Here is a 27,956-nt window from a genome sequence, read left to right on the forward strand (position 1 = left end):
AGCTACTAAGAGGTTCACGTAGAAAGGATAACATATTGACCAATAACACCAAGACTTACGTTATCATAATGAGATTTAAATTATATTTAATTGTTTTATTAAAATATGAATAAACAAAGAGGCTGGGATGCGACCCACACTGATAACTTCCCATCCCGTCTGTTGATTTGTCTTGCTTAAAAGTTTTTCTATATGTACTCGTATCAATTTTTACCAAATTTGCGTACTATTTTGTGTAGATTTTATTTCTTATGAAAAAACGGACTGTTGGAATTTTACATAAAAATTACTGAAAATTGAAAACAATATTTTCTGTGAAATAAAATAATTTTGAAGGCAATATTTTTAATTTTTGAAAAGCTATTTGAGTCGAAAGGAAATTTTTACCAAGTTTGTTTTTTGTTTTTTTTAGAGCTTTATTTTTTGTAAAAAAAAAACTGTCAGTTCGATTTTTTTCAAAATTTTATCGAATGTTGAAAACAATATTTCTTATAAGATAAAATTATTTTGAAGTCAATATTTCAAATTTTTTTAAAGATATCTAGTCGAAAATCAATTATTACCAAATTTTGTTAAATTTTTTTTAGGTTTTTAATTTTTTGTACAAAAACTGTCTATTCGATTTTTTTCAAAATTTTACTGAATGTTAACAACAATATTTTTTGAAAGATAAAAGTAGTTTAAAGCCAATATCTACAACTTTTGAAAAGATTTTTGAGTCGAAAATCAATGTTTGCCAACTTTTATACATTTTTTTCGGTTTTTATTTTTTGTAAAAAACTGTCAATTCGATTTTTTTCAAAATTTTACTGAATGTTGACAACAATATTCCTTGAAAGAAAAAAGTAAATTAAATCCAATATCTCAAAGTTTTGGAAAGATATTTGAGTCAAAAAGCAATTTTTATCAACTTTTATTACTTTTGGTTTAAGTTTTTATTTTTTGTAACAACATTTTTTAGAATGTTTAAAGTTAAATTTCATATAAGATAAAATAAGTTTGAAGCCTAAGTCTCAAGTTTTTGAAAAGATATTTGAGTCGAAATTCAATTTTTCCCAACTTTGAGTAATGTTTTTTTTAGGTTTTTATTTTTTATAAAAAAAACTGTCAATTAGATTTTTCTCAAAATTTTATCAGATATCAAAAACATTATTCTTCGTTGCACAAAATTGTTTTGGAGATGAAATCATATTTTGGTCGTAAAATTTTCGAGGTGACAATTTTTTTTCAGTTTTTTTGATTTATAAAAAAAACCGTTAATTGGATTTTTTGCCAGAAATATACTCGTTTTGTATTACGTTACAATATATAATATAAAATTTAATTCAAGTCTCTAGCGTCATTGAGTCATGAGATATTTAGGCTTAACCAAATTTTTCACCTTTTTTTAAATTGCTATGGTAAAAAAAATCACCCACGCAAATTTAGTACGGACTTTTCCTCCAAAATTGCAGTTTTTGGCGAATTTTGGGCTCCCGGAAATTACGCCAGAATTTTTTGTTGGCAAAAACGCCAGAAAATTTTGTCTGCTTCAAATTGGAAAAAGAAGCAGAATTTTTTGTGTAAAATAAGCCAGAAACATTTTATCACAACAGGAAAAAACAGCCCCTGACATGCAACCGCGTGGGGGGGCGGTCGCGGGCGCGGCTCGGTTACGGCATGGCTGCCCCGCAAACAATTACTAAAGTTTTCAATAATTTTTTTTATTTGTAACAATTTATTTAACAAAATAGAAAAGAACAAAATATTTTTACTAAATGTAAACTTGCAAAGTGTCTGCTACGATTTCCCGGCAGCATGGACATTTGTAATTTTTCCTTTGAATCTGTAACTGCTTGAGCTTTAAGTTGCACTCTGAGCATATTTTCATATGTATGCACGGCAACAACACAACGTTTGGTGGAAGGACCTGACATATAAAACATAATATTACATCCGCTTCGCAACTAAACAATAATTCTTACAATAGACGATAGAGATAAAGAATGTGTAGTAAAACTGTTTATTTATTACAACATTTTATACAAAATACCGTTTTCTGGCGTTTTTTCCTAAACATGAAAAGGAAAAAACGCCAAAAATTTTATTTCTGGATATTTTTCCAAATATTTTTTTTTGCCTTTTTCCATTTCTGTAAATGGAAAAAACACCAGCAAAAAAAATGCCTGAAATTCCGAAATTCCGAGATTTTGCCAGAAAAATTTGGGATTTTTTCCTAGGAAAAAAAGCCAGAATTTTGTATGAAGAATTTTCTGGCGTTTTTTCCAAAAAAAATTCTTTCGTAATTTCTTCTGGCGTAATTTCCGGGAGCCGAATTTTGTAATGAGTTAAAACAATTTCAATGCATTATTAAAACATGTATTGGTTTAATGCCGTAGCATTTTTAAATAAAGAAAAATGATAACTGTTCAAATCTTTGGATATTCAAAACGCAACCTTTTTGACAGCCTCAATTGTAACTATTGTTTATATTTTCAAATCTAGTGCAATCATGTTTTTGTGCATTAACTTCATCGTCATAAGTCTTTAAACGGAATGAAATCTATTATTATGACCTCTATTGTTACAGTTACATAAACTGTGAAAAAGGTTTAAAAAGAAGTTACAACGAATCCTCGTTTTCATTTTGATTATAATAAAAGAATGTTCTTCTAGTTAACTCTTGAGACTTTATTACATTTCAATTCAATCACATTTTAAAATACCTAGTTTTTGATAACATAAGACAAAATTGTGTTTTAGAGAGATCAATTTTCAAACAGTTTATAAAAAAATTTGACCTCTTAAAGTTTTTGTTTTGAAAATTGTTTTCAACATTTTTTTTAATATTAGGAAATACTTAAAAACATAACAGAAAATTCGGATCTTTAAAACGGCGTTAAATTGTACTCTTTAAATTTATAGTTCTTAAATCCTGTGAGTTCTTAGTATAAGGTTCATTTATAGCTTTCCTCATGATCAGACGTGCTTAAAAGCGTCAGTTAAATGTCACTTTTGGTGCCACTATTTGCCTAGTATACAAAAACAAAGTCTACAGATAACAAAAATAGGTCCCAGATATGTCGCTTCCAACTTCTCCTCAACTCCCCAATAGTAGCCAAGTTATTATAGGAATTATTGTATTTCTTTTATTTTGCAAAAGGTTTGCATTAAATGTCATTATTTTTTTAATATTTCCAGAAAGTCTAGAAATCTCAGTGAGAAAAAACGTCGAGATCAATTCAACATGCTGGTGAATGACTTAAGCGGGTTAATATCATCAACATCTAGGAAAATGGACAAATCCACCGTACTCAAGTCAACAATTGCATTTTTAAAACATCACAATGGTAAAAAGCTCAAAAAACCTTAATTTTTTTAAAATCTATCCCTTAAATCAATATTCGTTCTTTCATTATGTAGAGGTAACTGATAAATCAAAAATCCATGAAATACCTCAAGACTGGAAGCCTTCATTTCTTACCAATGACGAATTTTCTCACCTCATGCTCGAAGCCCTCGATGGATTCATAATTATATTTTCAAGCAATGGTTCCATACATCATGTGTCAGAGAATGTAACATCTCTCTTGGGATACTTGCCGGTAAGCTCAAGAAGAAGATTTTCAATATACATAAATATATCAACGTATACGTCTTCAGCTTGTTTTGTTTTTCGCATAACTTAAAAAAAAAAAACACTCTTTTTTAAAATTTCAAAACTCTATTATCTTGCCTTTTGATATAAATTTAATTTAAATCAGCCATTATTGAATCAGAGCGATGAACTAAATTTCAGAGCGATCTATTGAATATGACAATCTTTGATTTAGCATATGAAGTTGATCATGAGAAACTATACAACATCTTTCTGAATCCATCAGCATTATTGAACGATGCGCCAAAAACCGAAGTAGTATCAGCCGAGTCTGCTGCTCAGATAAGTTGTTTTGTTCATCTTAAACGTGGTGCATTGGATAAAGTCGATACTACGGCGTATGAGCTGGTCAAGCTTGTGGGATGTTTAAGTAAGAAAGAAGAACTTTTTTGTGCTGGCAAGTTCAAAAAAACTAAACTGTTTCCATGTTTTGTTTGTAGAGAAATATGCAAAAGTAGAAAATGAAACGTCAAATACTCATTCTCTGTCGTTTTCGACGGATTGCTTTGATAAGGGCCTGACCTTTGTTGGAACGGGACGCGTCCAAATGCCTCAATTGATTCGGGAAATGTCTGCGATAGATCCGTCCAAGGATGAATTCACGTCAAAGCATAGCATGGAATGGAAGTTCATATTCCTCGACCAACGAGCGCCTCCAATTATCGGGTATATGCCATTTGAGGTGCTTGGAACTTCCGGCTATGATTATTATCACTTTGATGACCTGGACAACATCATAAGTTGCCATGAAGAATGTAAGTTTAACTCTCAATGTTTGAACTTTCTGAATAATTTGGTTCTTCGAAATTTCCAGTAATGCAGAAGGGCGAAGGTAAATCGTGTTACTATCGCTTCCTAACCAAGGGCCAGCAATGGATCTGGCTGCAAAGCGACTATTACATATCCTATCACAATATAAGCTCAAAGCCTGACTATGTTGTTTGTACGCACAAGGTGGTTAGCTATGTTGATGTGATAAAACACAATAAGCTTAATAGCAGCAATAGCAATAAGGCCGCGCCTAAATCTACCTCAGCAACGGTTACCCTAAGAGATCTCGAAAGTGCGGCGGCGGCGTCGGTGGTTGGCGATAGCGGCAGTGTGACAGGTGTGACAGTTGGAGGTGGTGTGACTGCGATAGATGTGGGAGCAATTGAAAAGATGCCAGCGACTACAACGACAAAGTCGCCGGAAATCGATACGAGCATTGTGTGGCCACAGAGGGCAGCGAAACTGGCTAACTATGGAACGATGACGTCTGCAGCCGGTTTGGCCAGCAATGTGAAGCGAAAACGATATTCTCACACCAGAGGTAATGAGTCAGACTATACCTCGGATTCGTCGTCGAGTAGGCACTCCTTATTAACGCATCTTAGCTCGGTAAACTTAGAACTGCTTAAAATGTCAAACCTTTGAAACACTTTTTCAAGTTCTTTTGTTTTGTTCTTTTTTTCTAGCAAGCGAGAACGAGGCATAATTTATCATCTCATTTGCATCAAGCTCAACAGCAACACCAACACCAGCAGCAGCAGCACCACCAACAACAACAACACCAGCAGCAGCAGCAAGACCACCACATGTCCAATCATCAACAGCAACCCCACCTTCCAAACCAAATGCATCAACAGCAAATCCAACCCATTGCCCATAATAAGCTTTCGAAAGTGTCGCAACCGCAACAGGCCATAGGCCTTCAGTTAGTTTCAAGCCCGCCCACTCAATTCAACCAGCCTACCTATCCGATTCGGAATACTCAGCTAATGGCACACACCTTTCTCGAACCGCAACAGTATCTAGCAGCAATACCCGTGCAGCCGGTGATAGCACCCTTTCCTATGACTCCAGTGCTGCCGACCATGAATGTAAGTAGTTTCCTAAACCTATTGAATTACTGTCAATAATAGTTTTGACTTTTCTTCCAGAACTCTTCCGATATTCTTCCCAGCGTTATGATGACACCAACTCAGACGCAAATTCAAGACCAGCTCCAGCGGAAGCACGACGAGCTGCAGAAGATGATATTCCAGCAACAAGACGAGCTCCGACGAGTGTCTGAGCAGCTCCTTATGGCGCGATATACCATCATTCCAACCTACAACAATTCCAACCATCAGAATAGGCATTACCAATTGGGCAACAGTGGCATGGACCATCAGCAGCAGCAGCAGCCCCAGTTTGTGAACTACAACTACGGCATGAATGACCAAATGCAAACTACTCAACATGATGCCTCGATGCACCAGCAGCACCATCACCAGCAGCAACAGATGCATCCACAGCAGCAGCAACAGCCGCAACAGCAATCAACTCAATCTCTCCAGCAACAAATGCTTCCGAGAAATCCACCAGTACCTGATTTGGAGCAATTCGGCCACGAGGACATTGATGCCTTCCTCAATGCCGAGGCACTCCAACCAACGCTCGTCCTGCCATCCCCATCTCCAACGGCCATGAACCCCCAACAGCCTTTGCAGCAACACCAACAGACGCCTGTGATGTCCATGAATCCGCACAGCCTCGGAGTGCAGCAGGAAGAAAATTTACTATCCTTCATGCAAATTCCAACCGAATCAACGACGACGTCAAACCTGCACTTTCAAATGGGCTTGAGCGACGATGTTACCGAAAGCCGTCCTGAAGACACGGTTGGAGGCGGTGGAGGTGGTGTCGGTGGCGGGCAAAATCACTTCAACCCCTACCAAACGCAAAGCAATCAATTGCCAAATGATTTGGAGATCCTGCCTTATCAGATGTCGTCACAGGAAACATCACAGATTCTCTTCAATTCACCTCACACGCCTGGACATGGACAAACTCAATAGGGGTGGCAGTAGTCAGATTGCGGCGGCGGCGGCGGTGTTCATCGTTCACCCTTCGTAATCTGATAGCCAATAACAAACAAATAATATCTATTGTCAGTGTGCTAAGGTGTATTATATATGTATGTATTAATTATAAATATTATAAATAAATTAATTATAAGCAACAACTTAATTATAAGATTTAATATAATATACAATTTTGTAAATATGAAGTGCTATGATATTTAGTGTATATTATAAATGTGCCGTGGAGAATGTTAACTTAACGAATATTTTAAGTGTTGATGTACGAGCGTATAATGTATATTTGTAGTTATATAATAATTATTATTATTTTTAATAATCTAAAATGTACACACATAATAAAATTAGAAATATTTTTTTATATTGAAAATAAAAACAAAACAAATTAAAGAAAAAAAAATATTATATGAAAAAAAATGAATTTGTAAAAGAAATTTGAGATATTTTATTTAAAATTGGGGGAAAATGTTCGAAATTTGTTTTATTTAAACAAAAAAGGGTAAGTATTCCTAAAACTTTGAAACAAATTACGTTTTTTTTAAGATTTACTAAACCTTTTCATCCAAGAACTTACAGTGGAGGTATTCACTAAGCTAGTGGCTAGGTAGTGAAGGGATTCTGATTGGCTAAATGCAACTACAAAAGTAGTTGAAATTTCCCCTCCAACGTAGTGTAAAAATGTCGGCTACAAAGCTAGAGGAGAATGATTTTGACGTTTCACAATCAGCTGCTTGGTAAAGACACAAGAATTCAAAATAAAATAAATCATTCAGTATTTAAATACAAATATAAATCACTCAAATTGTGTTTTTTAATATGATTATATTGAATTTAAAAACACATATTTACATATTTGCATTTGTCAGTAATATGACAGTTCCGGATTGAATAAGTTTGAAGTGCAATTTGGCATTCATTATTTTGTTTGTTGACTTTTTTAACGCTGTTGTGCTGTCAGACAAAGCAAATGTTCAGCAAATTTGAACTAAAGCTTCCGTTTGGAGTCACATTAAGTAACATTACGTTCTTTTCCTTACGATTGTCAAATAATATGTGAGGTCGAAGCTTCATTGTGATAGCACGCTCTGAATTCCTATGGCTGAACTCGTAAACGTCAGGTGAAGCCGAAGCTCTTTAAAGGGATGAAATTATAGAAATGTCATTCAAAACAACCTCGACCAGGCCCACCGTAACGAAGCCGAAGCTGAAGCGTGTTTGTGATTCAGCCATTATTATTATAATATATTTCCTCTTCGAGCTGAAGCGTGTTTGTGTTTCAGCCATAAAGCTGTAAAGGAGTGACAGACAGATTCACTTTTTTCGACTTCTCCACCATAGTAATGTCATGTTTGATTAAAATCTCTTGTTAAATTTTGATCGAATTGATCGTTCTTACTGTTGATTAGTTTTCGAAGACTGCATAAACAATCTTAAATAGGATTTTTCATAATGGTCGTGAAAATTATACTGATTGGCAACGTTTTCAGGAAAATATAAAATTAAATGTACCTTTTCGATGGCTTTAAATGCCTTTTAATTCAAATTTGACTCTAAAATCACACTATAAAATATTCGAAAAAAAATAAATATAAAATGCTTTTCCTGGTGGTTTTTAATTTGAATAGTTATAGTCTTTACATCTCAATAAAATACAGAAATGCTTGTTTTTCTAACAACATCACATCGCGTTTTTGAAATATGTAAGTGTATTGAAAAATTAATTATATCTAAGAATTTTAAAAAGAGGGACTTTTAAAAATTGCGCAATTAATTGAAACCAAAGCAAACTAACATTTTTTTCCAAAACAAATTTTTCAGAGCCACAAATGCTTTAAATAAAAGTTTTCTCAAGAAATCCTTTAAAAGTCAAATGAAGACTAATAACTAATGAGAATTATAATTTAAAATTTGTACAGTATACAAAGATTTTTTCTTTGTAAAACATCATACTTTTTTTTGTTTACATTGGTTTTAAAAACCTCATTTTATAGAAATATTAAATAGCACCGACAAAGTTATTATATACAATTTTTATTCAATCAAAGAACACCAGATATTTAAGTTTCGTATTTTTTCACAAGCTGATGCTTGTCAATCGGAACCCAGCTTCCTTCAACAGGTATTTCTACCTGTATTGATTCCAAGCTTTGGGTAGATTCAAGATTGCGAATGGTTCATAATTTCTACTGGAATAGTTCTTCCTTTCATAGGACGCAAAAATGTTTAGTAAGGCTTTTTATCTCAGTGGTTCTGGTGACTTTTATTTTAATAATAAAGACTAAATTATCACTTCGTTTCATAAAACATTTTACTAAAAATTTACAAGCCTCTGTATGTCACTAAATCCCTACGCATAAGCTTTGTTACTCCCCTTCTTAAATTCACTAGCCAAGTAAAGGTCTTTCATAAGAACTCTCACTCTCAAAAATAAATTGAAGATATGCAACGCAGATGTACATTTCTTCAATTTGCTTTAAATTCAAGGATAATCAAGACCTGACACCATATGAAGATCGTTAAAAATGTATTAATTTGCAAACCCTTCAAATACGCCGACAAGTCGCTGATATTCTCTTTCTGCACAAGCTTTTAAAAGCGACCATTAACTCGGAAATATTTATTTTATTTCATTAAACGTCTTAACGTACTTAACTAATTACTGCTCATAAGACCTTCGTAGATGTGCATTCCCTAATAGGTTTTTCCATAAGTAAAATAAATCAATTTATTTTTGATCTAGATCTGTCAAAACACAAATTTCTCTTCTTTTCGAATATTTAAGCATTTCAAATGGCAAAGTAAATTGATTTATTTTTTAATTTAGATCAAATCTGCTGATTTTAATTATTGCCCTAATAATAACACAACTATAAAAATGTTTAATTGCAAATTACAAAATAATTCCAATCGTGTTCCATGGGCGGAAATCTGAATTTACCCATGGAAAACCCTCATAAAAAACAATTTCTAAAAGTTGCTTTAAGGTCCTTATTTTCTTTAGCTTTTTGTTTGTAAATGTTTTGTGGCTTGAAGTACATGTTGGTTCGATATTCTTAAAATAATTCGTTTAGTAAAGTGACTATTTTGAATTTTCTTTAAACGAACTTGTGTTACTACTGAAAACTGTTTTTACACCATTGCAATTTGTGAAACTCATTTTCAGAATAGTTCTAGTTTTTAAGTGCACATTAAAAGGTTTTGTGTTTTTGAATATGAGTTACATATTTCAAAAGATGATTAAATATCAACATTTTAAAATCTTAAGGACATGTTGGAATATTTAAGCTTATTTTTCTCAAAGTGTAATTTTTCAAACTTGTTTACTGAATTTTTTAATCTACAACGACTATATAGGATAGGATAGGATGAACAGCAAGTTGTTCATGTGATCAATACAAGAGGATCTAGTGCGTAATCCTACTTGAGCTTGACAATGGGCAGGTTCAGACGACATAACATACTTGAAATTAAGGCAAGTTTCACGTATCTGATTGGCCAACTGCCAAAAAATTACCTTCCAATTAAGACAACTTCAATGGAAAGTTGACTGGAAAGTTAGTCAAGAAAAATCTCCCTAACTATTAAGTCAAGTCCACTTCTATCAAAATGACAGTTCATCATATTTTTTCATTTAACTGAAGGCTGAACTTTAATACTTTGTTTATTTTTATTTTTTTCTGTACAACTTCATTTAATACTTTCTGTCAAAGGGTTCCTTGTCAATTTTGAAAAGAAATAACTGATATTTCTTTATAAAACAAAATACAATTCGTGGATAGACTTGTAGCTTGCCTGAGGAGTGTTTTGTAGACAAAAATTTTGTTGGTACTTTTTGTACTATGAACTTAAAGTAGAGGTTTGCGAAGTAAAGTTCTGAATTTGAAATTCATGGCACTTAAAAAATTAACTATGTAGTTGTTTTGGTCAAAATGTACGTTCAAAGAATGAAGGTGACTACAAATAAAGTCCCTTGTGTTGCCTGAACCTGCCCAATCACTCAATTTGTCCGCTCTTTGAAAAGCGTGGAAACTGCTTCTATGAGCAGTTTTTAGCAATTCGCTCAAAATTAAAATTGGTATCAAAAATTTTGTTCGTAATCTTTAAATACATATCTGAATATCTCCTATTATAAATTTGGACGTCTGTCCAACTATGCAAAGACCCCAGCCAGTAACTCTTTACGTCTTAATTGTGATGTACTTTTTGCTGGTTTAAAACTAATTTAAATATATGTATACATTATTTGAAAAGAGAGGTATAATTTTAGGTTATCTGAGCATAAGACTCCCCCAGACTTCTCCATCTTCTTCCATCTAGTGCTTCGCTCCAATAAAGTGGGCATATTTTTCGGATGACATCCTTCCAGCGTTTTTTTTGTCCACCTACGCTTCTTTTGCTTTCTAAGGGTATCCATTTGGTTACTAATTTTGTCCATCGATTATCAGGTGTACGTATTACATGTCCTGCCCATTCCCATTTGAGTTTCTTAAGCCTGTGTCTAACGTCTTCAAAATTAGTTTGACTTCTTATATTCTGATGGTTAATTTGCTGGACAATATGAACGTTCAAAATAGCCCTCTCCATTGCTCTCTGACATGATTGGAGTTTCATTTCGGTGTTTTTCGTGACTTGCCATGTTTGGCACCCATAGGTGAGGACTGGAAGAACTGTTGAGTCAAACACATATTTCCATGTTTTATTGGAAATATTCAATGTAAGAAGATGCTTAACGTTCCAGAACTGAATCCAAGAGTTCGTCATTCGCTGCACTATATCCTTTTTTTCTTTGTCTTTTAATGAGATGAGATCTGACCAAGGTATGTGTATTGTGTAGTCTTCAACGTATTCTAATATATTGTTATTAACACTAACTATTTCAGAAGCACCATTTGTTATAATTTTAGTTATCTGTTGATTTGTTGACAACCCAATATTTCCGCATTCCGAGCACAGTTCGTTAGCATCTTTTGAAGTTCTTCACTGCTGTAATTATAATGTCATCGGCAAATCGGAGGTTTGAGAGACATTTGCCATTTATCTTCAATCCTTTGTCTTCCCAGTCTAGCTTTCTAAAAACTCCGTCTAAGGCTGCGGAAAAGAGTGCTGGTGAAGTTGGATCTTCTTGCCTTACACCTCGCGAGATTTTAAAATCTGGTCCGATGCATTCCGTGTTTATGTGGTATGTGCTCCTGTCATACATTTTCTTTAGGATTCGAACTATTTTTTCGTCTACACCTTGATTGAGAAGCGCCTTCCAAATAAATATCTGCTCTACTGTGTCAAACGCTTTTGCAAAATCGATGAAGGCAAAGTAAATTGTGATGTTATACTCTTTGCATTTTTCTATTATTTGGTTAACGGTTTGTAGATGATCTATTGTCGAAAAACCTGATCTTAAACCGGCTTGTTTAAAAGGTTGATTTAAATTAAGAGTGGTTTTCATTCTCTCAAATAAACACTTCGCAAAAACCTTATATATCGATGATATATATTGCTTATCGGGCGATAATTGTTGATATCGTCCCTATTCCCTTTTTTATGTATGGGAATTATTTCTGATTTCGTCCATTGGTCTAGGACTTCCTCGGTGACCAAAACCTGATTGAAAATAGTAGTCAACCAGTTGGCCAGTGAAAAATTGCCGAACTTTAGGTATGCTTTTTTCGTTCTTTAAACTCGTTCTATTTCACTTTTAAGAAATAGTGTAAAATCTTCTTCCTGGTTTTGTCGCTCTAGAAATATATCATCGGTGTCTACTATACGTGATTTGTATAGATCAATGTAGAAGTTTGTAGCTATTTGGTTAATATTCTTCCTTTCGTGAATTATTTTACCATTATCCGCCATTTCTGTTATCCACTCTTTATAATCTTGGATTGCATTCTTTGCCTTTTTTATTGATCTCGTTTCTTCGATTACTGTCTTTAAGATGTTGTCATTGAATTTTTGGATGTCTTCTTGACAACGTTTCTTGGTGTTCTTCCGTATATTTTTCAGATCCTATTTTTCTTGGGCATTCAGATTGGTCTTTTTTCGAATACTACCACGAAGTGCTATCATATTTAGAGTTTCATTCGATAGTTTTTGCGGTTTTTGAGATACAGCAGTAAGAATATACCTTTCTGCAGATTCTTTTATAGTTTTTTCCATTTTGTTATATGCTATTTAAGTAGGTTCATTTTACTTTTGGCCTGGTGAATTCCAGGTCCATTGATTTTGCGGTTTCTTTTTAAATAACGAGTTTCCATAAATAAATTATAAGAAAATTTAAATCAAGAAAGAATCCAGTAAATCTTGCAGTGAATAATAATAAACACTCTTTCGCCTGTAAATCCGATAAAACAAAGCTATCGGATTTCAACCCACCAACAAACATTATGATATTTTAAATTCGCCTTTGAATTCGTTAATTGGTCGAATTCAAAACGAAGAAGGCGAAAGCGAAAGCAAAAATTGATAAATGGCAAACTAGCACAACGATTCGCCGCGAATTCTATAATCAGGTCCCTATATTGTTCCTGGCGTCGGATTGTGTCTTCTCAAATAATGCAACATAGAACAATTCAAACAAAAGTGAACTTCTCCCCCATAAATTTACATACATTTAAATAAGACTCTTGAAATTTTGTTATAATGGTTTTTCTTTTATTTTTCGTATAACCTAGTTATTCATATTTTTCTTACATTTTAATTTTTGCATTAATTCCAACACATATCATTTTTATTTTTATAGTTTGCTGTATTATAGTCTGTACAAATTTAAATGAAACTCTAGATTTAAAAAGAAAATAATAATAAAAACCAATTTCGATTAGATTCGGGAAGAAGTTGAAAACAAAAAAAAGAAAACATAAACAAAACAATAAAAAGGATCATTCAAAAATTCTTAACTAGGACTTAATATGGTATATTCTTTAACTACTACTAGCTACTTCCAATATAAATAATATATATTTATAGCTAAAATATCTCAAAAAATCGATGCAATCTAATCTAGTACAAGCTGCAAGTTTATTATTTATTGTTATGCAAAAACTTTCAAATCAAATCAGAAATGAAAAAATTAATTGAATTAAAAATACATTCTTTATTTGTTATGTACTCTTGCCAATTGAATTGAATTAATTATACGAGAAAGAAAAACAAAATAAAATTAATGAAAATGTATTTCACAGCGCATGAAAATCATACTCGAAAAAAGGCAGACAATTCTTCTTTATCTTTTGTTTTATTCAATTCGAAAAGAAAAATGAAATTTTATCAATGAGTATATAATTATATTAATAATAAAAATACAATTTATATATATATATATTAAAATTAAATATTCTCCTGTATCTCTCTTTTAACTCTCGAGTAATCAGTAAAATAAAACTAAAAAAAGGTAAAAGTCATAATATAAACTTAATAAAAATAAAATAAAATATTTCTATTAAATATAAATATATTTTTGTATCCTTCTTCTTCTTTTTCTTCTTCTTTAAAGATCAATATTCTTTGCGCAGCAAATATTTACAATATAAAGTAAATCGATGTAGAACTTGTCTCTTGAATAATAATAATTTTAATATAAAGTGTGAGAAAGTGAATAATAAAAAGGGGAAGGGGAAGGGGAAGGCAGAAAGAAAGAAAGGCGTTTTTTTTGTTTTCTGTTGTTTTGAAACTTACATTCAGGTCTTTTTCGAAGCATGCTGTTATTATGTATGTGATTAAAAGAGACTAAGTACAAACTAAACACTTAAATTAAATTCTAAGAAAATTAATTATAATAATAAGAGACAGAAGAAACTAACAATAAAGGCGTTAACAGTTGTAATAGGCATCAATATCATCAACCTGCATTGGCTATCCCTCAAGAGTTGCCCCCTGATTCACACAATGTTTGATAACCAATTGTGCTGTTTCTTTGATTTTATCATACGGACTGGGATGCAATATTAAATCACTCAAAATATGTAAGCCATTTTCTTGTTCAACAAGTCTACAATACTTTTCAGGATACACCTACAAAATTCAAAAATTAATTTTCTGTGGATCATAATTGAGTGATTATCAAAAAACTTACACATGTCAAATTAGCTAATGCCCAAACAGCCCAATGTTGACACTGAGGTGTGTCATAGCAACGAACCAAGCCCAAAATTGGCTCAAAGCTACGATAGTTTATGTTCCGTTGACTCTTGATGTCCCAACGATCGATTGCTTTAACCATGCGCAGCAGGACATCGTCGCGGGTCGGCAATTGAATTGTCCATGCCTCTGGACCATCTGAAGCTATATGCGCTAATACACCTGCCGCATTGTAACTTACCTAATTTTAGTTCCAAAAACCAAAAACAAAGATTTACAAACAAATTTGTAGAATGTATCAGTTTTAGAGAACTTACTTCAATTCCATCACTATCAGAGTCAAGGAGTGTTGCAAACACTTCAATAAATTCCGATGTCATTAGGTTTGGTCTTAGCCATTTGACTTCAGCCACATTACCCAGAAGACCCATCATATTCCTTAGGAGTTCTTCACGATCAGGAAATGTCTAAAAACAAACACGACGTCCTCATAAGCTCCAAATAAAATGTTTGTATATAAAAAGAAGAACTTACATTTAAACATTTTAGGAAGTACTCCATTCCTTTTCCATCTAAAAATCTCTTACAATTAATTGCAGTCTCATCGGTTACGTTCCACATCGTCGACCACGCTACTTCCATAACATCGTCAAAAACAGAGCGTGTTAAACGGTCCTTGATTAAGCCTAACATCGTCTATAAACAAGAAGGTCACATTCATCTTGGGGGTTATCAAGTCACAAAGAAATACTCACACTAACAACGCCCATGTCACCTAAAAATAATTTCTGTCTCCCATCGACCTGACAAGCTAAGGTGTTTAGTAAATAAATAGCTATTCTTTGAACAAAGCCTTCTTGTTCGGTTTTGGATACACCATGCAGTAAAACCTTGATGAGGCGTTCATACTCAAAAAGCTACAAAAAGATCAAGAATTGCAGTGAATGTTTATTTAACTAAAAGAGAAGAAAATAACAAACCACATCATTTGGCATGGAAAACTGTGTGAGGGTCAGGTAGCCATTCCGGAGCATTGTGTCGTCAGTTATGTGCATTTCCATTCCATTGAGCAGAGTGCGGATTATGTGATTTTTAAGAGGCGTCCCAAACTTCGATCGATCACGTCCCTTCACTATGTAAAACAGAGTGGCACTAAAAGAGAACAAACATCAATCTCAGAAAGCTGAACAAACGTTGAAAGTTCACTTACCTTCCGGATATCTGCATATGTTTGAATTTTAAATGACGATCCATAGCTGTGAGAACAACATCCAGAGCTGTATGAATCTCCTTGCAACATTCAAAACGAAAGATGTGATATAAATCATTCAGAACCTAAAAAAACATGAAAAACCATTGATTTAAATTCTACCAAAAACCTTGTACGAAAATAAAAGTTACCCTTGTCAGAACAGCAGGTCTGTCATAATAGTAAAGCGCTGCAGTCAGTATTTGCTCTTCATTCGCATCTCCAGCAATCTAAAAGACAATTCAAAAGCTTTAACCTCCTCGAAAACGCGGAAAAAACTAGCAAATGGGAATAAAATTGCCCCAGGATTTTTTTTCATCGTTTATACTTGTTACCAGTTTCTTGAAAACTACAATTTTGCTCAGTGGAATGAGTCTCCAAAAAACTCTCTTTCCAGTATCAATAAAGTCCATGGATATCTTTCGATACTATTCACATTCCGAGGGAAATTTTAAGGCTCCTATACTATTATATGTGTACAAACCTCAATAGCTGGAATATCATGTCTTTTACAGGCCCAATGTGGTGTATGATAAAGGCCAAGGTACTGAAGTGGCCGTTCAGTTCTTCCCGCCAAACCAGGAATGTCTGAATTCATTTGCGGTCGAGATTCCAACGAACTAAAGCCATCTTTCTTCTCACACACTCCCTTCTGAGCGACTCCATTGCCAGCTAAATTCGTTCCCGAAATATCCAAGTGCGACAATTCAGGTAGATTCTCAACAAGCATTTCAAGTGTCTTCAAAAGAAAGGACATTTTATTTATTTGACATCATTAACCTACAAAATAAAATTTCAAACCTGATCTGGAAGATCGTATGTCCCATGACCATTTACCGAACCACTTATCGATATATCAAGTGTTCGTAATTTCTTCATTCTGCAAATAGCATGGAGTTGATTTGCTATTGGCCATACATTAAATAATATTAACGTATGTAAATTGGGTAGACTGCATAATGCTTCCAAACTAAAATTGGCCAAAATGCATGATGTTAAATCTAAATAATTCAAGTCTTGCAGATGAGCAAATTGCAGGCGATGATGCATAACAACACCATTCAAGACAAGACGACGCAGGTGAGGACAATTTAATTGGAAGTCTACGGGTTCTTTTTCATTTGGTTCGGGCTGTTGCAGGAGATGTGCACTTAAACCTAGTTCTAGCGATCGAAGACTTTCGCCGTAGCGCGCTAGAAGATGATGTGATTGGACTGTTATTTTGTCACAATACCATATTGACAGTGCATACAAGTTATGTCGGAGTAGAATTTCTAGACCTAGAGAATAAATAGAAAATAAATTAATTAGTTTAAATTTTTGTTGGAGTATTTAGATTTTCTTAGTTAAAATAATAAACTAATTTGTTGATTGAAAAAAACGTGCAATATTTAGGATTTCAACAATTTCAGATACTTGAGCAGGATTCCTCTAGAAACATTCTATCAAAAACTAAGAAAAAAGGATTGGAATTAGTTCTTTATTTAAAGGGTGATTTTTACAATAACTACAAATGTCTATGGATGTTTTATATCATTTGACAGTTAATTAGTGCGACTTAACACCTCTTGGTTACTTTTTGTCGGGCTATGTTACGTCACCAACAAAAGTTTTTCAAAAACCCCTGTTGAAAAAAAACTTGGAAGAATTCGGAATTTTCAGTTTAGATTTAGTGATAAACATTCTTCGATAGAGCAAGTTCATCGAATTATTAATGTGGAGGAAAATGCAGTTGAAGAAAAAGGTTTGACACTTAAAATATGAGTACAAACTGCATAGGAACCTTCCCAGTCAGTTCTATAAAATCCTATGTAGTTAACCGAATCTTTAGAGTAGATCAAGATTAAATTACAAAATTACTCCAAAATAAAGAAAATTGAAGCCGGTGTACCACAAGGAAGTGTCCTAGGGCCAACCTTGTACTTTTTATATACAAGGGATATTTCAGTGGGTATCAACGCTATCATGGAAAATTGAAAAAAAGCAGTCGATAAAGTCAGTAATTGGACGCAAAAAGGAAGTGTCAACTTTAAACTAAACAAAATCGATGACGCATATAAACTTCATAAACAAAATCCGTACAGAAGTACCTAACTAAAATATTGCCCAAAACCTTAGAATTAGTTTGGACCCTAAATGGAAAGTGCAAATCAAAAACAAACAAACTAGAAGTACAGAAGATTTTATTAGGAAATAACTCTAAACTATTTTTCCAATTTTGAAGCTGTGAACAGAAAACAAACGCTTAACCCATTCAACAAAACGAAAACAAAGTCTTTTGTAGAACAATAGATTACCTTTGGTAAAAATAAGAAATAGCAATCCAAATCGTGACCTTTAAATTTATATGGTCTAGAATTATAAATAATACATCATTTGTCGACCCTTAATAAAATCGTCCTTAATAAACGGTGGTTCCCCAACTACTCAGTACCGATTCTCTTTGATGGTTCCCATCGAAGGGAATGCAAAATGTTTAGTTGTTCGCTTATGTCTACAAAACAAGAACTCTGTTAGAGTTGGAAGTCAATATTCAAGCCATAATAAACGCCATACTGCCAAATTTATTCTAAATAATTAGTAAACAAATTTTTATTCAAAAAATACATTCAAACAAATTTATCAAAGCCCACCATGCCAGGTTCAGGCAGCACAAGGGACTTCATTTTTTTCAAGTGCTTTGAATTTCAAATTCAGAACTTGGCAAACCTCTACTTTAAGTTCATAGTACAAAAAGTACCAACAAAATTATTTTCTACAAAACACTCCTCAGGCAAGCTATAAGTCTATCTACGATTTGTATTGTAAAGAAATATTAGTTATGTCTTTTCAACATTGACAAGGAACCATTTTACAGAAAGCATTAAATGAAGTTTCGCAGAAAATAGATAAATCATAGGCTGCGTTCAATCTCAGAAAGATAGGGTATCCGGATACCTTTTTTTTAGTGTTTTACGTGTAAAATAACAGCTAACCAAAAACAGCTGAGATGTCAAAAAAGGAATCCAAAGGTATTGTTGCATTTTTGAAACTCCAAAAATTAATGTTAGCTTTTTGGATTTGTTAGTAAACAAAAAGATACAAAATGTTAGTTGAATTTGTATTTGAGGATGTTCTGTACATAATAGAATCGATTAAAACCGGAGATTTCGCAAGTAAATTATTAATCGTATTGAATTCCAATTGAGCTTAGAGGAAATTTAACATAAATTACAGATTAAGGTTATCTCTCATTTATTAAAATGTTACGCACCTATCAATTCATCATCGATCGACGAAACAGTTGAAATTTCCATTAATTGTTTTATCTTACAACAATTTTGACTTCGAAGCTTAAATGTTTATCTGCTTTTTGTGAACAGCTGAAAGTTGTTTTTATTTTTTGACAGATATCTCAATACAGCTGTCCAACTCGTTCAAGAAGGTATCTAAAAATCCACTCATCCAAGAGACCCTATCCCACACGAGATTGAACGCAGCCATAAAGTAATAAAGTTCAGCTTTCATTTAAATGAAAAACATGATCACCTGTCATTTTGACATGTGTAGAAATTACTTGATAGGGAGATTTTTCTTGACTAACTTTCCAAAAAAGTTGCCTTATTTGGAAGGCAATTTTTTTGGTAGCTGAAATATCAGAACTTGCCTTACTTTCAAGCCTCTTATGTTGCCTGAACCTGCCCATTAATAGATATTGCTGGTAATTAAGTCTAGTAGCATGAAGACGAATGACATTGTTTGACCTGGAACTAAGTAATGGCCGGTTTTTTGATAATTTTCCTGCCATTTCATTCAACAATTTCACCGTGCTTTGGAGCAAAAAAGTAAAGTTGCCTTGGTTTTATTTTATTGGGTACCTTAACGAATACGCCGGCAGCGCTTCACAAGTTCTGACTTTTTGAGAATTCGGTCGAATTGATTACTGATTGGATGTCGATCATACAAAAATTAAAACAGTGACACTGGATTCGAGACTAAAGATGACACTTTTCCTTAACCTTAAGTTTTGGGATACTTTTATTTGTCTGAAAGAAAGCTATGACCAAGTTTTGTTACCATTTTCTTCCGACAAGATAAGGCCCAAATATTTTTGTCAATCAAGTTGTAAGGAGAAAGAATGCGTACTTCTGGACAGATGAACAAATTCACCTCTAAACAATTGAGGCTGAATTTCGAGGCGTATAGTCCGATAGACTAAATCTATGTTTCTCCTTTTGTCCACCCAATCATTGTAGGGTTTTCTTCTTTCTTAATTCATTGGCTCAAAGGAAAATTGATATTGAGTACAGATATACGCATCTTCTTCCATAGTCAAATCGCTATAAAAGCATTGCACCTTGTCTCCATAAATCGACTAACATTCCAACATTTTTTGTTTTTTTTTTTAAATTAGCGAACACTAAAAGGGGTTTGTATACCTTTAATATGCCATAGACACAGTGTGTGTATTAGGAAAAGAGGGAAGGGTTGGATAGGAGGTGTCGGTATACATTGATTTTGAATTCCTGAACATTGCAATGATAGGGAAAAGAGCGCGGCAAGGTATTCCACATTCTCTGTTTTTCATAGTACGTTCTGTACTTCATAGTACGGCTGAAGTTGGGCTCAATTGTAAACTGATGGGCATTCCTAGAACCGCGGGTAAATTGTTTAAGGAGGAATGCAACTGGCTATTTTACTAGAGCATAGTTCGTTAAAATAACGTTTAAAAAGGGTAAGACAAAAACTTTACGACGATGTTCGACTGACGTAATCGAGTCGATGATGTTTATGTCACCAATCATTTTAAAAGCTTTTCTTTGAATACTGTTCAAGATATAAGTAAATAAGTTCCTGGAGCTCCAGCCCACTGTCGGTCATTTCTAGTAAAGACGGCAAAACCGTTCAAGATTCACCTAACGATAGAGACATTCCAGGAAACTATGAAGCTGACAAAAAAGGGAACAACTTTAACTTTGTTCTATCATCGTCATACCCCCAGCAAATTTGTAAACTTTTGCTTAAGCAACAAGCCGAACCACATAAGGCCCAATACCACTACTTGTCGGTTTACAAAACTAATTTACGCAATTCTTATTGCTATATTCTCAAGCAGCTAAATTTCGTTGGTAGATTTTACATAAGCTCCATTATAGGCATAAACTTTTCGACTTGGAGCTCCTGCAGCAACTGCATGGATGAACAGATATAGGAGACAGTTTGGCACATCTTATGTTCTTGCTATGCTCTATTAGAAAGACGAATTCTTCACTTAGGAGACTTATACTTAAATTATGCAAGAGATCTATTTATTATCTCAAAACTTGTTATTGATAGCTGCAAAATTTTAGGGAATATGAAAGATATTTAGATCAACTCCTTAACCACCTTAACCTTACTTAACTTAACCTAAGGAGAATATTTTGTATGGCTTCACAAACTTCAAGTAACTCTGCTCTGAGAATGTATATCGTTTTTCTATGTAGAAGTTATTTTTTAAAGATACAAGATTCTACACTTCAGCTTGGCATTACCTTCTGTCCAAAAAAATACTTTAACTATTCTTGAGCTTGATTTAAGCGAATTCAATAATTTTACTTTTTCAAAGTGCCAAAATACTTCAATTATTGCTCACTTAATCCACTAAGCAAATTGCTGTCTACCTATATTTCATTCCAAGGAAATCGACATTGGGCAGGTTCAGGCGACATAAGGGAAAAGAGCATGGCAAGGTATTCCACATTCGCGTAATACAGCTAAAAACTGAATCTCTATACATCCTACTACGGCCGAAGGGCGACATAAGGGACTTGAAAGTGAGCAAGTTTCTAGTATCTGATTGACCAGCTGCCAAAAATTTGCCTTCCAATTAAGGCAAATTTCATTGGAAAGTTTACTGGAAAGTTATTCAAGAAAAATCTCCCTTACTTGCCTTGGTCAAAATTCACGTTCAAAGGATGAAGTTGACATCAAATGAAGTCTCTTGTCTTGTCTGAACCTGCCCATTGAATGTGTACACCAAAGTCAAAAAAATTCACTGTCAAAACAGAACACAGTGACGCGCAACTTGAAATATTTTGTGCCAAGATCAAAGAAAAAACTATGTTTTATGGTGGAAGAGGTTCATAGGCATAGAAGGCTTACAAATTCGGAATTTAAGGCCACTTAAACCCTCATTAAAAATTACTAAGCATTTAGAAACAAGTAAAATGAATTTGTTCAGTTTTTCAAAAAAAACGGAGTAGGAGATCTTGAGATGAGATGAGGAGGATGAGATGTTGCCTTATGCGATCTCATGAGATGGGGAAGAGGTTGTCAACAGGACAAAGGCAAGAAATGTTTCATCATAACAAGATTAATGTCATAGAATGGTCTCCACAGTCCCCAGATTTAAACGCGATTAGAAATGGTTGCGTTTTTGTAAAGACGGTGCAATCCAAGTATGGACAAAAATCTATGGTATTCCGTAAGAGCTTCTAGGAATGAATACTTATTGAAAAGTGTCAGCGGATTGAAAAATCTATGCAAGTGCTCTGTACACCAGTTGAAAATAATAAACTACATGCTTCCAAGCATTGTTTTAAACCACAAATTCAAGGCTCGCAATTGTTATGCATATCGAATCGACCATTCGACGAAATTACTTATTTCGAGGATCCCTTTTTAATACTCACTTTAAAAGTCTATTTTTTTAAGAAAATAAAATGGTACTTTAAGACAACAACGGGAGTACCCATGGCTTGATGGTTAGTGGGTTATACTGTCATGCCAGAGTTCTTGGGTTCTATCCTTGCATGTGCCATCTAAAGTTTTTTTTACACAGTTACCCTTGCGAGGAATATAGAAACCCTCGGAGAGTAATTCTTGTCATGAAAAGTGCTTTCTCAAATTAACCATTCGGATTCGGCTTAAAACCGCAGGTCCCTTCCATCCCTGACAACAGTACTCGCAAACAGGAATGGTTGAGAGTTGTAATCCACTAGGCCATAGTACTCAACTGATTGTTTCGACACTTAATTTATTTATTATTAAATGTTCCTATGTTGGATTTCATGATACGTGTATCTTAGAACTGTACTCTACTTAAAATCTAATAACAGAAGGAACATGATTTGCATTATTCTGGGCCCAAAATATTCTCACTACTCCACTGTATTTATGATTCATAAACAAACAATTACTGTGTTTCTATCACCATGCCCTAAAGAAAATCGATTAAGGACGTACTATACCTATCAACGATAAATCATAGGCGACTGACGACGACGACAATGCGATTACTAATCTCAATTAAAATAGCCAAATTGGAAAAACAAAAATCCCAAAAACAAAACAAAAATCAAAACCAAAACAAACAAAAACAACAACAACACGACAAAAAAGAAACAATTGTAGAGTAATTTGCTTTTGAAGAAAAATAAAAGAACAAGAAAACTCACCATCACCAGTCAATGTACTATTTCTTAAATGTACAATCTTAATCGAGGTCTTTTCTGTGTCCCGGAATAAATTAACAACTTTATCGTCCAGATGCTTTTGGAAGCGCTGGTAACACTCTAAAAAACGATCACAAATGTCATTTGGCAAAACGATACCATCGTCCAAAATACGATATCCCCGTTCATCGCAACAACTTATAACCTCCAAATTATTTGATAGATATTGAAATGAGATGTCTTTCAATGTTGGTGGATCCTCATCGAGGACTCCATTCGCCTTTAATCGCACTTTTCCACTCATTTTTTGGTTAATTTTATTTTTTTTATTTTTGTTTGTCTCCTCTGAAGTATGTTTAACAAAATAAAAATTATAAAAATTATATAAAAATATATATAATAACAACAAAAAGGGGGGAGACGTGTATCCTTTTAGTTGGATGGGTTTGGAGGAAGAAGATAGATTTTGTATCGTTATGAAGAAGAACCTCCTTCTCTGTAGCACAGCTCTCCTTGTTCCCCTATCGATTCGTCGACACAATCTTTTTCTAAAAATACAAATAAAAATGTTTTTTAACAATTTTCATTTGATTTCATTTCATTTTGTTTTTATTTTATTTCTCTTGTTCTTCTTCCTTAAAAGAAATTACGTAGGATTCGTTGCGAAGTGCATTACATTAAGAGTCCATAAATATGACGTGGGTCGAGCGGAAGGGGCCGAAGGGCAAAGGGGCGCAAAGAACAAATTCGTTTATCGTTTATCTGAGAGAAGACAAAAAAAGAACAAAAAAGAATTATATTTTTCTGTCTGCGAAGTCCGAACGCAACCGACACGAAGGAGGACTTAAAATCCAATCAAAAGTAAAAGTCTCTCTAACTTCACTGATTCTTCAATTTTTTGGCCAAAAACTTCAATTCATGTAAAAACACTCGTTTCGAAAAAGATTCTTTGTGGACTTTTGCAGTAAATAATTCATTTTCAGTGCATTTTGTACACTGCTGGCCTGATGGCCTGGGTGCTGCTGGGGCAAACACTGGGCACGACAGAACAGCAAACAGCGAACAGCGAAACACCAAAGAAACAGCCCAAGTAGACGACTTTTTTGTGTGATTGTGATGAGGAAAACTTCTCGATCGTTGTAGAGTTTCGAGTCCGTCCGAGTCGATGTCGATGTCTATTGTCGACGACGATACGATGGGTGATTCGATACGATTCGTGATGAATGTGTCTTTAGAATTCGCGTATTAATTATTTTTCACGAGACAATGTCCTTGAAATTATTTCCTTATTTCTTGTTAGGTTTGTTTTTAAGTTTGGGAAGAGAATTTAATTTGTTTTTTAGTTTTCCAAAATTTTCGAAAGTTACAAAAGATAATTTGCAAATAAAATTCACTTTTCTTTTTCTGTGTCGTTGCAAGCAGTTCACACAAAACAGACGAAAAAAAACTACGATTTGGACTTTTCTTTCACTTTTCTGACGTTTCTTTTTCTGATTGCTGTCCTTCTGTTTCTCTGCTCTGCTCTGCTGTGATGTGTGGAAAAAGAAAAGACATGGAATCAAATAGATGATAAAAAACAACAACAAATAATTTAATTACACCACACAATGCCTGACATTAGCGTTGCCGTAATGTTTTGTTTTGAGGCTCTTTCCAATAGAGAATTTATTTACACCGATTAGAGAATACCTTGCGAAGGGATTCAAGTGTCAAATTTGACTTTAAAAATAGTGAACCATTGTGAAAATTTGTCCGGAACTCATTGGGAAAGATTCAGTCGAAATAAAGAACTTGAAGGTAAGTCAAAAAATACCATCCAATCAAATCAATTTGATGGGAAACATGACTGGAAACTCTCCTTAACAATCAAGTGAAGTCTACTTACGTCAAAATGACATCTGATTATGTATTTTATTCAACTGAAAGCTGAACTTTATTACTCTATTATTGTTATATTTTGTCCACAATTACATTGTCTGTGTTTTGTTTAACCCTCTAATGCCTTATTTTTGTATTTGATTCAAAAATTCAGCATATACTAAAATGCATGTGATAAACACGAATCTGAAATCAGTTTTTCATTACATAAAAGTATTCACCTTTTACAGGTAAAAATAAGGAGACCGCCTGTAGGCGGGCTCAGGTCTTATCATGAAAAAAAAATAACACAGGTGTAACATAATGGGTTATTCAAAATATTTTATTTAAATGCTGAAAAATAAAGAAAATCAAGAATAAACCTAACGTTGATGAAAAGTCATAAAGCAAGACTTTGAGGTAGAATTACAGAGGTTTATTTTACATTTTGTGCAATATGCTTGCGTCTCCGATTTACATCCCGGTTGCTTGCAAGTTTTCTTACCATTGCGGTCCTGAAATATGCACCAGTGGCCAACATTATCATATCGAACTTCTGAAGTCGGAAAGTAAGACTTTTTTGATTTCGAAGGTGGTGGTATTGGTGATGACACTGGCCGGCCTCTAGGTTTCTTGGAATCGGTTGAAATTATGCACAAAGTCTCAGCTACTTCTGATCGAAAATTTGGAAGTTCAATGGTGACTTCCTTGTTTGACCTATGATAAAGGATATAAGCATTTACCATCGCCACATCCAATAGATGAAAAAAAATTCGATTTGTCCATTTCCTTGTTTTCATACGAATGTGATATCGACCTAGAAGACCATCCATTAGATCGACACCTCCCATATGTCGATTATACTCTTTTATAATAAATGGACAGTCAATTTCGATCTTCTGCTTCGTTTTTCTATCCCATCGTGAAGATGTGGAAGGTCCTGGGTTTGACATGTTTGATAAAAAAGGTTTAACACCGCAATAAGTAGATAAAAGTCGAACGCTCTTATTGTCCATCCACAAAACGCTGCTAATATCAATGCCGTTTACATTAGCAACGTATTCTTCCGAGTAACCTCGCTCAACTTTGCGCTTCGCCAGGTCCGCTTCGGTGGATAATTTTATATTTGGAACTCGATTTGATCGAACTGTTCCCAAACTATAAATTCCTCGACTTCTTAGGTATGTAAGAAGCCCTATTGACGTGTAAAAATTGTCAAAATATACAATATGATTTACGTCATCTGGAATATGTTTTGACAAGCGCACGACGACATTTGAAGATGCTCCAAGATCTGGTGCATTTACAGGCACCACATTATCTCCTGCACCTGAGTAAATCTCGCAAGCATACGAAAATCCCATACTATCACATAAAACGAACAGCTTAGTTCCCCATTTATGTGGTTTGGCTGGCATATATTGACGTGTAGGGTTACCTCCCATTTTTGTTGCACACATTTGTTCATCAACACAAAGCCGATGTAACATAGGAATAGACCCAAAACGTTCATTGAAATGATTTATCAATGGTCTTATTCGGTGTAATTTGTCGTATCCAGGCTGGCCCTTATGCACCATGGTAGAATTGTCGTTGAAATGGAGAAACTGACGTATTTGTTCGAACCTCATTCGAGTCATTGCATTTCGGATTGGTTCGAATGAATGTCTTCCCCAATAAGAACGAACATTTGGATATCGGTACACAGACATAAACATCATGATGCCGATGAACTGACGAATCTCTTGTTTGTTAGTAACAAACCGAGCTTCGATTTTCTGTTGACAAGCATATAAATTCATTTGGTCAACGAGGTGTTGATAGAAATCATCAGTCAAGAAGTATTGAAAAAAATCAAATGGTGTTTTCAGAGCTTTGACGTCATTTGGCAACTCTTTTTCACCCCGAAAAATGATTTCATTTACATGCACTTGCAAGTTTTTCTTCTTCCACATAATAGACCGGAACTCCTGAGCATCATTTCGCATGCAATTAAAGGGCCCAATAAATTGACCAGTTGTAGAAATATCTGGATCTGGACCATCTTCTTCCTGTTCCAATTCGAAGCAATTTGAATTGCGTTTTCGTTTCCTGGAACGTGGAGTAACACCATCAGATACAACACTACTGGAATTTGATTGCAATGTAGCAAGTGCAGCAGCAGACGTGGAAGGCAACGATGCAAAAGAGCTAAAATTCAGACTTGCAACTTCAGGATCCATCAATAATTCAGTTGAATTTAGATTGTTTTGTAAGCAATCGTCAATCAAAAACTCGTCTTCTGAACACATAAAATCTGGATCATCAAAATTATCATCTTCATCAAAATCTTCACCATCCATATCTTCACTACTCGAAAAATATTCAACAAGGTCAGCTTTATCATCCTTCGTCTTAAAAAGATTCCTCAAAGATTTTCTCGACATATCTACATGAGAAACTTGGAATCAGTATGTACTGGGGAGAAGAAAAAAATTACACTTAACTACCTGAGGCCGCCTCTAGGCGGGCTCCAAAAAAACACTCATGAACGACACAAAGAACGAAACAGCACATCACTTTTTTTCACAAATCAACAAAAAATAATTTATTTACTTACTCGTAATTTTTCCAATAGAAATTTACCAATATTAGATTTTTTTTTTAATTTGAAAAACGAGGTTTTTAAAAAAATATTTATTTTACAAAAAATACCACTTTTTTAATTTCAATTGAATGTAAATCGCGAACAACAAGCGCAAAGAACTTGCAATAAAAAGCAATGCACAAAACAATATGTAATCTAGAGGTAAAGCCTAACAGATTATTGAAAAAACAAGAAACCGCTACCTTTGGCACTTGTTTAATTAAGACCGCCTTGAGGCGGGGTGAGGCATTAGAGG

The 27,956-nt window shown here is 34.1% G+C and overlaps 4 protein-coding genes across 7 annotated transcripts in view; 1 reads left to right on the forward strand and 3 right to left on the reverse strand.

Moving 5' to 3' along the window:
- The window catches only part of LOC129945527 (circadian locomoter output cycles protein kaput), a 39,744-nt gene extending 32,873 nt beyond the window's left edge, over nucleotides 1-6,871 (forward strand). Inside the window, exons 3-10 of one of the 3 annotated variants that reach the window (XM_056055316.1) lie at nucleotides 3,181-3,329; nucleotides 3,403-3,584; nucleotides 3,779-4,007; nucleotides 4,078-4,392; nucleotides 4,452-5,017; nucleotides 5,095-5,160; nucleotides 5,191-5,499; nucleotides 5,560-6,871. In XM_056055316.1, coding sequence (XP_055911291.1) covers nucleotides 3,181-3,329; nucleotides 3,403-3,584; nucleotides 3,779-4,007; nucleotides 4,078-4,392; nucleotides 4,452-5,017; nucleotides 5,095-5,160; nucleotides 5,191-5,499; nucleotides 5,560-6,459 — 2,716 coding nt within the window. In that variant the 3' untranslated portion in view covers nucleotides 6,460-6,871. Of the gene's footprint in view, nucleotides 1-3,180; nucleotides 3,330-3,402; nucleotides 3,585-3,743; nucleotides 4,008-4,077; nucleotides 4,393-4,451; nucleotides 5,018-5,094; nucleotides 5,500-5,559 lie in introns of those variants that run through there. The other 2 variants (XM_056055315.1, XM_056055317.1) reach the window with 2 other exon arrangements.
- LOC129945531 (RNA-binding protein 45) overlaps nucleotides 1-27,956 on the reverse strand; it is a 292,274-nt gene that overhangs the window by 249,048 nt on the left and 15,270 nt on the right. The window lies entirely within an intron of this gene.
- Nucleotides 13,942-24,701, reverse strand: LOC129945528 (protein zer-1 homolog). Of its 2 annotated transcripts, XM_056055319.1 has the most exons (12): nucleotides 24,612-24,630; nucleotides 23,221-23,562; nucleotides 16,604-17,082; nucleotides 16,287-16,541; nucleotides 15,955-16,032; nucleotides 15,764-15,888; nucleotides 15,534-15,705; nucleotides 15,309-15,470; nucleotides 15,088-15,249; nucleotides 14,871-15,020; nucleotides 14,549-14,794; nucleotides 13,942-14,487 (listed from the first exon to the last, which is right to left on the reverse strand). In XM_056055319.1, exons 2-12 carry the CDS (start codon nucleotides 23,519-23,521, stop codon nucleotides 14,329-14,331), a joined length of 2,289 nt encoding a protein of 762 aa, XP_055911294.1. In that variant the 5' UTR covers nucleotides 23,522-23,562; nucleotides 24,612-24,630; the 3' UTR covers nucleotides 13,942-14,328. The 2 variants fall into 2 exon arrangements, with proteins under 2 accessions (XP_055911294.1, XP_055911293.1); XM_056055318.1 differs by having other exon boundaries at nucleotides 23,221-24,701.
- On the reverse strand, nucleotides 23,692-27,500 carry LOC129945283 (piggyBac transposable element-derived protein 3-like). Its single transcript, XM_056054940.1, has 2 exons — nucleotides 25,580-27,500; nucleotides 23,692-23,765 (listed from the first exon to the last, which is right to left on the reverse strand). The coding sequence occupies exons 1-2, from the start codon at nucleotides 27,498-27,500 to the stop codon at nucleotides 23,692-23,694; spliced, it is 1,995 nt and encodes a 664-aa protein (XP_055910915.1).

The sequence above is a fragment of the Eupeodes corollae genome, chromosome 2, assembly GCF_945859685.1.
Source record: "Eupeodes corollae chromosome 2, idEupCoro1.1, whole genome shotgun sequence".
NCBI classification, from domain to species: domain Eukaryota; kingdom Metazoa; phylum Arthropoda; class Insecta; order Diptera; family Syrphidae; genus Eupeodes; species Eupeodes corollae.

Excerpts from the sequence above, each read along its gene's own strand:
- LOC129945528 (XM_056055318.1), bottom strand. The coding sequence starts at position 23,521 with ATGAGTGGAAAAGTGCGATTAAAGGCGAATGGAGTCCTCGATGAGGAT. Across the intron at positions 15,889-15,954 it reads GACCTGCTGTTCTGACAAGG|GTTCTGAATGATTTATATCA; the intron begins GTAACTTTTATT and ends ATGTTTTTTTAG. Across the intron at positions 15,706-15,763 it reads CATATGCAGATATCCGGAAG|TGCCACTCTGTTTTACATAG; the intron begins GTAAGTGAACTT and ends GTTCTCTTTTAG.
- LOC129945283 (XM_056054940.1), bottom strand. The coding sequence starts at position 27,500 with ATGTCGAGAAAATCTTTGAGGAATCTTTTTAAGACGAAGGATGATAAA. Across the intron at positions 23,766-25,579 it reads CATATTTCAGGACCGCAATG|AAAAAGATTGTGTCGACGAA; the intron begins GTAAGAAAACTT and ends TTGTATTTTTAG.